At 41.1% G+C, this 12,452-nt stretch overlaps 1 protein-coding gene across 3 annotated transcripts in view; it reads right to left on the reverse strand.

Annotated features, from left to right (window-relative positions):
• UBE2E3 (ubiquitin conjugating enzyme E2 E3) overlaps window positions 1–11,275 on the reverse strand; it is a 90,666-nt gene extending 79,391 nt beyond the window's left edge. For 2 of the 3 annotated variants that reach the window (XR_004969263.1, XM_036319157.1), the window contains exons 1-3: window positions 10,931–11,275; window positions 9,615–9,833; window positions 7,792–7,842 (exon numbers count right to left, since the gene is read on the reverse strand). Coding sequence is in view for 2 of the 3 variants with exons in the window: in XM_036319157.1 (XP_036175050.1) it covers window positions 7,792–7,842; window positions 9,615–9,808 (245 nt within the window). In the remaining variant the exon portion in view is untranslated. Of the gene's footprint in view, window positions 1–7,791; window positions 7,843–9,614; window positions 9,834–10,309; window positions 10,640–10,930 lie in introns of those variants that run through there. The other variant, XM_036319158.1, reaches the window with a different exon arrangement.
• Window positions 11,276–12,452: the final 1,177 nt, after the last annotated feature.

The raw sequence follows: 12,452 nt of genomic DNA on the forward strand, positions 1-12,452 counted from the left end.
TGGCTCAGTGGATAGAGCGTCGGCCTGTGGACTGAAAGGTCCCAGGTTCGATTCCGGTCAAGGGCATGTACCTGGGTTGTGGGCACATCCCCAGTGGGAGATGTGCAGGAGGCAGCTGATCGATGTTTCTCTCTCATCGATGTTTCTAACTCTCTATCTCTCTCCCTTCCTCTCTGTGAAAAATCAATAAAATATATTTAAAAAAAAAACCAAACAAACAAACAAAAAAATCCTTTCTCCATGAGTAAAATAGCTGTAGTAATTTATCATTGTAATAGAAATAGTACTGCTTATACACAATTCTGGAATCCCAAAAGCTCTGTAAAAAAATCAAAGGTTTTTTAAAAATAAGTTTGAAGCAAAATAATTTGGCAATAACACCAAACATGAACTAACCTGAAACTATCTGAATTCTCTATTTATCTCACTTAGTATGAATGCTCATACATTTTTGGTGTAGAAATATGAATATGTTTGATTATGGAGTGCTGCCCCAGATCCCGTGAAGGGTGTTGCATAAAATACAAAAGTCACAGCATATTCCCTTTCTAAAATCTGAAAATTTCTGCATTCTGAAACACATCTGGCCCCTAAGGTTTGAAATAAAGTCAATTTATAACAATAATAGAAACAAATAATTTCTGTATTGTCTTAATGATAAAAATAAAAACCAAATGAAATGTAAAACAGAAATTTGATGATTGTCTAATGGCGTTTCTCCTTGATGGTACTTCAATATTCCTAGTACAACACAAACACAACCCGCCTAAAGTTAGATCATGTCGGGGTATGATTAAGTAGTAGAAAACATAAAAGATATAAAAATACTATTGTAAGCATTTCTGGCCTCAATAGACCATAATTTAGCAGGTATTCAAGACAGCCATTTCTGTGAGTTCACATAAAAAATACCATATACATACATTAGGTAATCCTATATAATAAAAGGGTAATATGCAAATATAACAAATGGCGGAACAACTGGTAGCTGTGTCACACACTGACCACCAGGAGCTACAGGCTCAATGCAGGGGGAGTGCTGCTCAGCCAGAAGCCGGGCTGATAGCTGGAGAGTGCAGTGGGGGTGGCGGGAGCCTCTCCCACCTCTGTGGCAGCACTAAGGATGTCTGAATTAATGAATGAATAAATAAGTGGGGAGCGGTCCTAAGCCAGCATGAGGACATCCCCCAAGGGATCCCGGACTGTGAGAGGGTGCAGGCCAGGCTGAGGGGACACCCCCCCCCCCCCATGCACGAATTTTCGTGCACCAGGCCTCTAGTATAATATAAACAACAGCACAAAAGTCGTGGGAGGTGGGCACACCGGCTCTGAGGAAGGTGTAGGAGAATATATTAAGCAGGCATCACTAATAAGCTAGGGAATGGTAAAAAGCAAACTATGCAAATTCAAGAGAATCAAATAAATACCTACAGCAGGATTTCTCAACCTCAGCACTACCAACATTTTAGTCCAGATAATTCTTTGTTGTGAGGGGTTGTCCTAGGCACTATAGGGTATTTAGCAGCATCCCTGACCTCTACTCACTAAAGGTCAGTAGCAGCCTCTTTCTATCCCATTGTGAAAAGCAAAAAAGTCACCTAGGCATTGCCAACTGTGGATGGGTTGGGAATGGGGCAAGTAGGGAGGCAAAAATGGAACCCCTCATCCATAGGTAAAAGAAAGATCAAAAGTTTAAAGATGTTTCTTCTTATAGATTTTAACAAAATGTCAAGTATACTTCCCTGTCAAAAGCAGTATGGGAAGAGAAAAAAACATTTTCTATTTCTCTAGATCTACAAGTGGTTTTATTACATGTTTATAAACTCAATTTTGTAGGGAAGATGAGAATAGCAGATCAAGCTCTCCATTCTCATTCTTGCACTATACAAGCAAAAATGATTTGTTGATTTTCTTATGAGTAAACATATCCATCTGTTGTTAAAGAACTCATTCAAGGAGGGAATGAGGTACCAATCAGCTTCCTATAGAAAGGAACAAAACAATCTGGGAGTCTTGCATGTAGCTAGCTGCAAAGTAACCATATAACTTTTGAAAATGCACACAGTGTTCCCACCCACTTTCTAATAACATTATCTTCATTAAACTTAATAGAACCCTAATGGAAATATGGCCTTCTGAGAGAAAAGAATAGTTTCCCATCATATCATTCTTTTGGAAAAAGTATTTGTCACAGCAGTACTGAGTTCTTCTGCTACACTGACATATATGATGGACATAATTATACTTAATGTGATTTTCAATTTTCTTTTATTAAAAAAGGTAGCCGAATACTTTTGAATATTAAAATTACAATTAAGAAAAAAATAAAAAATATATGGGATATTTAATATTTCTTCACTCCAAAGTCATTATTTTGCCTTAAATTTCTATTTCTGTTAATTTGACAGACTTCAATTTATTCATTAACAAATCTTCATATGCAAAAGCACTGTGTGAAGCAAGACATAAAAATATATGAAAGTCCTTCTTTCAAAAGAAGACTAACTCCTACAGAAGGTAGACAAACAAGTAAATAATTATAGCATATAGCATTCATATAGCATATTAAGAATTTGCAACTGTGTTTTTGCTTTAATCAGTCAGTCACAAAGAAATGCATACAGGGGCGGGCAAAAGTAGGTTTACAGCTGCAATACAAATAATACTTAAACATTTAAGTTTATCAGTAATGTCCAAGTGCCAAGAAAAATCCTCATGATTTTTGAGGTCTACACTGATGCCAAGTTAATTAATAATAAAATAAAAATTCACCATTGGTAGATGACCACAGTAGGGTAGGATGGAAAATACCTTCCCTAAGAGTAGTTCTGTATTTTTATCTGTTTTACAAATCAAGCTTCCAATTACAATTTAACTTTTATAAAAAGGCAGGTTCAGGATATTTTTCTGAAGAATTGAAAATAAAATGACTAGATGAATTCATGAGACAGAATTTTGTTTTATAAAATAGAGTGCATTCACATAGCTCACACTGTCTAATATAAACAATACCAACAATTAAATGTATAAGTAAAACAGAAAAACCATATCTGTGGGTTTACAATCCAGTAGTTACTGAATAAACAAGCAACAAAGCTATGTCAATATCACATGCTATTTTGATCATGACCTGCCTTCATCCCCCAATTAGAAAAACCTTCCAAATCTCTCCTTAGATCACTGATAAGGAAAGAATACTATGTTTAGATAACTAAACTATATCAATTCAGAATCTAAATTTTACAAATACTGATATAATCTCATTCTCAGTAAAACTGCAAATTCTTATAATGAAATATTTAAAAGGGAAAACAGCCATCACCCTTATTTTAAGATTTTTCATTATAATTTCCTGGACAGTCAAGCATTCTCTACTGAACTAAAAGTATCATTAACTTTATTCATATTCCTTTAAAAGGGATATACGATTTGTTTATTTTTGCTCAACTTTCTTATGTTTTCTTTTTTATTCAAGTTCTAAGCCACTGCTTTTACTAACATCAAACAACTGCTTGATATGTCCTTAATAAACTGGTGCCGAACTGACTGAAATGAAGTTATTCCTAAGGTAGGACACCAATATACTGGAGAAAATGCAAGCAAGAGTGAGGGAAAGCTGCAAAGCCATGTCTCCCACTTTATGAATCCGATTTATAATTGTTACAAAACTAAAACGTATTAACTCATCTGCTCCTCCCACCAAACCTAAAAGGGGGTGTCATTTTACTCTCCATTTTACAACCAAGGAAACCGAAAGACAGAGCTATTCGATAACTTATCTAAGGTAACATAGTGAGTAAGTGCCGGAGCAGGGATATAAACTCAGACAGCCCGGTGCTTTTCAAACCTTAATGTATATACAATTCACCTGGGAATCCTGTTGAAATTCAGGTTAGGATTCAGTGCTTCTGCAGTGGGGGAAGGCGAGATTCCAACAATCTCACCTATGATGCAGATGCTGCTCGTCTGAAGATCACTCTTTGAGCAGCCAAGTACTAGTCTTTGCTAAAAAATGATGAAAAGTGGTAATAACCCTCAGAGGTAGCGTTCATCCCCAGACAGAGGGTTATAACTAAATCAAGGGTTTCTAACTTCTGGTTTAGAACTTAATTGCTCCTTTTATTAATTATTTTTAAAAAGAAGGAAGTTAGCAAAATGTGCTTTCAGGTTTTGCACTATGAACTTATTAATACTCTAACTTGATACTGTAACACCTCCTTCCAATAAACCTTTTCCACATCCAAAAACTATTTACAAATGTCCCTGAATAGCTACTTTAACATAAATTCAATCTGAACACATTAAAGAATATTTTAAGAATGTATATTTGTCTCATATATATGGGGAAAAGTAGAGTTTGAGTTTAAAAATTCAGCACCTTTCTGTATTCTTGTCACTTGTACAAGTGGTAACTGAGGGGACAAGAACACACTTTGGGAAACAGGCGGAACCTAAATGTCTGAATAGCACCTCACTCAACAATTCTAGTCATTAACTTTCTCTAAAAACATACGGAAATGCCCAAAATACAATTTCCCTTCATTCTCATCAACTATTTATACCCTAATCTAGATTATAGTATGTAAAGAGTATAAATTGAAGACACAAAATATTATGCCTTTGCTGAGGATGCTTTGGCCTTAGGCACTTCAATACCTAAAAACTGAAACGCCATCTAATCACTGGAAATAAACAGTTTAGCAAACTTTTATACTCTCAGGAAAAGAAATACTAATACTCTCAAAATATATTCAAACAAGTTTAAAGCCACACACATAATTCAACAATTAAGTCTACCTTAAGATCACCATGAGTGTATACAATATAGACATGGCTAGATAATAACTAAAGAATCTTTTATTAATTCAACATAGAAAGTGGTTTAAGGGAAATCTTAGTCTGAATAATTTTGATTTTGTTGAGTTTTCTTGTATTTCATTCAACATTTTCCTAAATGTACACAGATATACTTTCTTTTCTTCCCTGAGGAACAATTAAATCTGTCACATACTTTGACAAACTTGTAAAAATCATATTCAAAACCATAATGGAACTCTGATTAACTACACATGAAAGTCAAAAGAATTAGGTTTCATTGATTTCAATCAATATGAATTCACATGTGCTAGAATTTATAAATATAGAATCCCATTTTTAATAACATAAATGAAGAAATTTAAACTATATAATCATTATGAAGCCAAAATTCTCACTGATGACCTTGTGAATTACAAGAACACTAGCAATGTGTCACATACCTGACATGAGTAAAAAATATAATACAAATTTGGACTTAGCTGTCAAAAATCCTAAAATGTCTCCACTAAACACTGAATATTCCAAATTCCTGGACAACGACAGGATATTCCACCCAAAAGAATCTTAAGACATATAATGAAACACACAAAAGTATCTGGATATTTTTGTCAGATGGAAGACTGTCCCCAAACTACCAGTCCTCTACCAAGACTCGTATTTCCTGTCTGTTTTTGCTTTAATCAGTCAGTCACAAAGAAATGCATACGGGGTGGGCAAAAGTAGGTTTACAGCTGCAATACAAATAATACTTAAATAATAATACAATAAATTGTATTTCACATACTCACAACTGTAAACCTACTTTTGCCAACACCCATATACTAAAAGAACTAAAGAACTGAAAGATGTCATTGCAATAGTTAATGGTAAACATAAGTTATGACAAGGGAAATCAAAGATGATGTATTCCATGTTATTGCTCACAAGCAAGCCCAAAGGTTTGCTACTTCACTAGTCTGATCATTAAATGTGAAGCGCTCACGAATTGCAATGAAAACAGAAAAATAAAAGAGAAAAATAAAAACAAGTTAACTTTCTATCTCCTAGAAAGATTCTACTTCCTCTAAACTAATCCTCAGTGACCACGTGGAACCATTCCTGCATTAAACTGTACAGCGCTATTCCTTCAGCAACTGCAATGCTGCACTACTGCTCTAAAGACATACAACACATGTCTACTGGGCTCTCTAGTTTATGCGAGTACACTAGTTTGGGCCATTTGTAGAAAAGAAACAGAAACCTTTAAAAATGTTTGACCTTATGTGCCATTTTAAAACACTGAAGAGTTTTGAATGGACAGCGCTTTGCATCTTTTATAATAGGAAATCCCCAAATACACTGCAATTTAAGGGATTCTTCAGAGAGCAAATTTAACTTGACCCCCTCCCTAAATGGCTACAGCTTTGACATATACCATTTAGACACCTAAAAATATTTTGATTTATTTATCCATTAAAGCAGTGCTGTTCAATAGAAATACAATGCAAACCACATATGTAATATTAAAATTTCTAATAACCACATTAAAATGGTAAAAAATAAAAGTGAAATTAATTTTAAATCAGATTTTATATAACCCAATATATACAAAATATTATCATTTCAACATGTAATAAAAAATGTTTTTAAATTGGTAAGATTATTCTACATACTTTTCTTTGTACTAAGTTTTCAAAATCCAATGTGTATTTCACACTTATGGCATATCTCATTTTGGACTAAACTGAAGTGGTCAACAACCACAAATGGCTAGTGGCTACATTACTGCACAGCGTAGGTCGTAAGTAATACTTTCAGATCTGACATACCACTATCTATTTAAAATTATTTTGCATTCTTGTTTCCTTTTGGAACTGAAATAGCTGATGACAAATATAAGCAAAACTGTTAATTCACTGGATAAATCAGGATCCGATCACCTTATCCGAGGATCCGGTTAATACACATAGAAGGAAGCAATTGGATTGTACCCTATTCTATCTCAAACATACTTCAGAGATAGGTCTCATCATCACAAGTGAACACAACTTGTAGCAAAAATAAAGGTAAGACAAGAAAACATTCTCATATCAAACCATAACACTGCCTTATTTCTAGCAGCCACTCTCACTCTTGAGCACATATCTCTATGCAAGTTATCTACAAGACTGTTTCTCTAAGTTTGATGAATTTTAAAAACCATAAAGTCACTACTGAAAAACAAAGCACTAAGTAAGAGGAATTGAAAAAATGTTTCAAGGAAAAAATTATCCACCAGTTATCTTAATGCACCTTATACCAACCAAGAATCTTAAATTATTCGACATGAGTTTCACTGATATAAATTCTTCCCACAAATTCCAATTCATCTAACTGCTTCTCATACACATTATTTCAAGTACCTAAATTACTAAGAATTCTTCCAAGTAATTAGGACATTTGATTAAAATGTAAATAATTCCAACAATATACTGTCTAGAAAACAACTAAAACCGTTAGCTTAGCACATGAAATTTGTCCTTACGGCAAGTTAATGAATAAACCAAACAGAAACAACTTATACTCTTATTTACTGCATTTACATTTTATAACACATTCAGTGATTTCTAAATTTGGAAGGTCAGTTCAGATTGCACACAAGCAGTAACTTTAAAGCTCAGCAAAAACTGTAGAAGTTTCTGCAATATACTTCTGAATAAACACACACTACAGAAATACAACAACAGAAAAAATCAGCACCGTTCAAATCAATCTCAGTACAAAGCACAAAATCAGTACATTCACAAGTCCAACATGTATATACAACATGCTAAAACGCATTTTTTTCTCCCAAATGTACTTAATTCACCCTAGAAAATGTTTGTTTAATCCACTCGCAAAGCTGGAAAGAAGCAAATGTAGCCTCTTCAGCAGCACACACATCCAAGGACGATACATCAACCTCTTGGTATTTTTCCACAATTTGAAATTAAATCAACAAAATTTGTTTCTTACCTGCAGTTAGGAGGAGGATCGAGGGTTATTTCAGCTAGCTCCTTCTGAATTCTGTTAGTGAAATGAGAACAGACAAAAAGGATTTGCGATAGTCTACAGAATAACCGGGGAATTACACTGCCCTCTACCACCATGCAGTTAAATGCAAGGCTGGCTTTGCCTTCAGTAATGCTAACATGGCTGCTTCCTCTTTGTTCTCAGAGGCATAACCCAAATCCCTTAACAGAAACTTTGCAGCTTTTTTTCTCACTTGCTACTGTAAATAAATAAGACATTTACACCTGTTTTGAGAAATAGTCCTCCAATAGCACTCAATAAAGGATCTAAAATCTGTTTTAAAACACTTTTTACCAAAGAAATTCTCTTTTCAAGCTTATATGCAAATGAGACAAGAAGGGAGGAGGGAAAGCATTAGAATATTTGACAACGACTTCCAGTCACGTTTACCAAGGTAAAAATTAACAAGCTACTGCCCTTACACATTAATAGTGCTGACAGTATTTTATCTGTAAAAAAGAAGTTTAAAATTTATAAATGTCTTTACCAGTGAAAAACTTCCAAAGGACTTTGGCACTAACCTTATCTGTTTTCCCTGATCTTAAGTACAGCACTTAAATTTAATAAATTTGGGGGAAAGGAGATAAAAAGATATACTATATTGCTTTGAGAAAAGGGTGGGGGGGGCAATTATTGATTTTATTCAGATTTAAAATGCTCTCAAAGCTTAAGATGTTTAAAATGTTCCTCAGATTACAATAAATTGACAAAAACTGTAAATTATTCCAAAGACTGCTGTTATTTAATAAAATATGTTCGTTAATATCAATTGTTGATACAAGAGATGAAAATCCATAGAAAAATAAGAGTATTTCTGAATCATTACAAAATGCCAATATTTGATCATTTTTATATTTTTTTTTCCCTTTGGTTGTGATCAATAAAAATCAACAAAATGTCAACACTGACTAAAACTGTAGGTACATTTGATGTATAATTACCACAATTCATGGATATTCCACTACGACCACCGATGGGAGTCCCACTTGACAGAACATTATTTTCACCATCACAGATAATAAAAATCAACAGGAGACAAATGATCTTTCACTTATACCCAACAAAATATGTTTGTCCTGCTGTTGAGTATTAAAGTGTCAAGCATAGCCACAAGTTTTTCAGGGAAAAGGCACAATGACAGTGAAAGTTTTCAATCACCAAGTGCCATCTAAAACTGGAAGTAGCACTTAGCAGTTTCATTTGCCCTCAAAGGAATTCGAAAGCATAACCATAATTCAACTACAAAAAGTAATACCTGGGATGCATGACTTAAGGTCAGGTTTGGAAAACTGAAAGCACATTTGAAGCAGTTTTTCAAATCTGCTTTCAAATACAGCTGAGGACTTGAATTGACAAATTTCTAGCAAACATGACGGTTAAGTTTCATGGAGAGGCTCTGCTGACCCACAGAAGTGTCCACTTCAAAGAAGAAGAGTATACGAGTCATAGAAAGGAGCATCCTCAATGGACCAGCTAATCCGGGTTCACCCAATTTTCCTTGCCAACTCCTTCAACCATCTGTCAGAATGTCAGTCCAATCTCTACCCAAGGGCACTGCTACAGAAGTTACCAGAGCACAGAATAAGTTTGCTTAAAAGTGTAACTCGAGGGAGGTGGCTTATGTGCCACCTCAAGAATGACAACTCATTCTGGCACAAATAAAAAATCCCAGTAAATACTGCTGAACTGCTGCGACGACCAGCACAAGTGTCGAGCCACGCGGAAGACAGCCTGACAATGTGCTAAATCCCTGGGTGACACATTACCTTTTAGCACTAGTGGATAACTTCGCAGTGGTTTTGCTAGAGAGTTTGGTGTTCTTCTTCTGCTGGGTGGCAGAAGGCTTCCTTTCTTCCTGTTCTTCAGGCTCTGGAGCGGCTGGGTCTCGCTGGTCTGCATCTGAACTTCCACTGCTGGTGCTGGGGCTCTCATCATCGGACCTCTGCCTCTCACTGGACATCTTGATGAAGTTAGTACTTGGGAAACTTTTTTAAAAAGAAAAAAAAAAGGGGGTGGGGGTGGGGGGAGAGGAAATGTTAAGTCTAAGAAATAAGCCCATAGCCTTTTCTTCCCTTAACCGTCCCCTAAAATCGTATTTTAATGAAAACGCTTCCAAAGTGTTCACACGATCCCATCGTCCTGCAAGGTTACCGGGGCGGCGATGTGCCCCACGCCAGCAGCGTTCAGGGGTTCACCCAACTCAAGTTAGAAAACCCACTCGCATTTTTTTTTTTCCCCCAGCCCTTGGACAATCTATCAATTGTCTACTTTCTCCGAAGGCAGGAGACAGATCTGCCAGGGAACTTCGGCAACGAGCATTCATAACATATGACACACTGTCAATAACAGATCTCGCTGGGGAAAAAAAAAAAAATGTTAAAAAGTCACTAATAACGTCCAAATATTTACCCACTGACATGGGTCCACGCTCCCAAATTCCCTTTCCGAGAGGAAAACATACCCCGTTCCTCGCCCATATGCTTATTTAAGGCGGCGATTCCTCCTCGGTGCACGTTAAGCCTTCCAACACCACACTGAGCGAATTTAAAAAGCCACGAAAACCCACCCACGAGCTGCTCGAGCCGTCCCCGCGGCCGGCGGCGGGGGTTCACCCGGCCAAGCCCGAGCTGCCGCCCCGGGCAGCGCCGGAGCCCCACTGCCCCTTCTGCAAAGCTCCCCGTGCCACCCGGGCTCCTCGCTCAATTTTCACATCACGGACCGACATTTTGTCCAAAAATCACGGTGGGGGGGAAAAAAAAATATCAGGGGGGGAAAACAAACAAACAAACAAAGCCCCAAGAAGTGCAACAAATCTCCGCGCCCCCGGAGGCGAGCCGCGGCCGGCGGCGGCCACGCAGCCCCGCGGCCCTTTGTGGGGAGGGCCGCGCGGGGGCCGGGGCAGCGCTCGCCTCGCCGCGCCGGGCGCCAAGTGATGCGAGCAGCCGGCCGGCCCCGCCGCGGCTCGGCTCGCGGACACCGGCGGCGCGGGCGCCCGGCGCGAACAAAGCTGCCCGCCCCCGCCCCCTCCCCCACCGCCGCCGCCCCGGCCGCCCCCACGCGGCCCCCGGCCCCGCCGCCTTACCTCGGCCGCCCGCCCGGCCCGCTCGCGCGCCGCTACGGTGTGGGGGAGGGCGAGAGAAAAAAACCCTTCCTTGAGGAAATGGAGGCAGCTGGGGGGGGAAAGGGGGGGGGAGGGAAAAAAAGAAGCCGAGGAGGCTCTGGCCGGGGAGTGTGGAACATTGAAAGTCGGAGGGGGCTGTGCAGTGCCGGGCTCCGGCCGGAGGGTGGCGCCGCCCCGCGCCTCCGCCGGAGGAGGGGGAGCTCGGCGGGGCGAGGGCGCGAGCTCCCGGCGAGGCGGAGAGGACGCGGGAGACCCCCGCGCGCTGTGGCCGCCCGCCGCCGCCGCCGCCCGGCTCGGCTCCTCCCGGCCGCGCAGTCAGCAAGTTCCGAGCGCGCGCGGGGGAGGGGCGGGCGCGGCGCGCGTGCTCGCTGCGGGCCGGGCGGAGGGGGCGCGCGCCGCCGGCGCTCGGCGGGCGCGAGCTGCTCCCGCGCGCGCTCTCCGCGCCTCCCTTCCCTCGGGGGGGTGCGGGGGGGGTGCACGCGTCCGCCCGCGCGCGCGGCCGGGACAAAGAGCGCGGCGGGGACCCGGCGCGTTGGCCCCTGCCGCCCTGGGCCGCGGAGCTGGTGCCTGGGAGGGCGGGGGCGCGGGCGCCGTCTCGCGGGGCTGCCGTGCCGCGGGGTGGCTTCCGGCCTGAGCCCGCCTCCCAAGCGAGGCTGCCCATTGGACTACCCGCCCCGCAGCCTGCAGCCCCGGTGCCTTGGGGCGGGGGGACCGAAGTCATCCCCAGGATTGGCCACAGCCCCAGCGTGGACCCTGGGACCCCCCCACTCCTGGGCCAGGGCCCCAGGCGCATGGTGGGGAGGCTGCAGCCCCCCCTGGAAGGCTGGAGGCTAAGGTGTCCTTGAGGAGGCAGGCAGGTGCAGGAACGCTGCCTCTGGCCCCTCCTGGGAGCTAGAGGGGCCAGATGAGGTCTCGGGCACTGAGGGAGGGAAAAAGGATTCTAGATTATGGGACCTGCCTCTGCTGCTCTTTGGCCCTCAGTCTGTGAAAAGGGGACAGTCGTTCGGATGCTTTGCAAACTCAAAATTCCAAAACAATTTTTTTAAATGTCCCGTTCAAGATTGTTTAAAGTGAAGAAGAGGCGTTGGGGGCTCCCAACCTGACAATTGCTGCGGGACTATTCTGACAGGCATGCGAGATGCCAGTTCTGGAAAGAGCAGCCCGACTGATACTTGGTCAGAATGTCCACACAGGTGGACTCTGCCGGGTTTGCCCCAGGCACAGACGAGTCAGAAGTACAGACACTTCCTGTTTGCAGCCCAGACCTCCCCAACTCCTGAGAACTTGCTCCAGTGATGGAGCCCCGCAGGAATGTGTGGATTCCTCTCCCACAAGTGTCCAGGGGCAGAGGTGCTGGGAGAATGTGGAGTTCACAGAGGGAGTGAGAATGGCAGTCATAACAGACGAGCTAGAGTTAAAGAAAAACAACAACAACAAAACAGTGAGCCAACATATTCTTTTTCCTCCAAACAAAATTTTTGGT

This window comes from Myotis myotis, unplaced genomic scaffold, assembly GCF_014108235.1.
Source record: "Myotis myotis isolate mMyoMyo1 unplaced genomic scaffold, mMyoMyo1.p scaffold_m19_p_8, whole genome shotgun sequence".
Taxonomy (NCBI): domain Eukaryota; kingdom Metazoa; phylum Chordata; class Mammalia; order Chiroptera; family Vespertilionidae; genus Myotis; species Myotis myotis.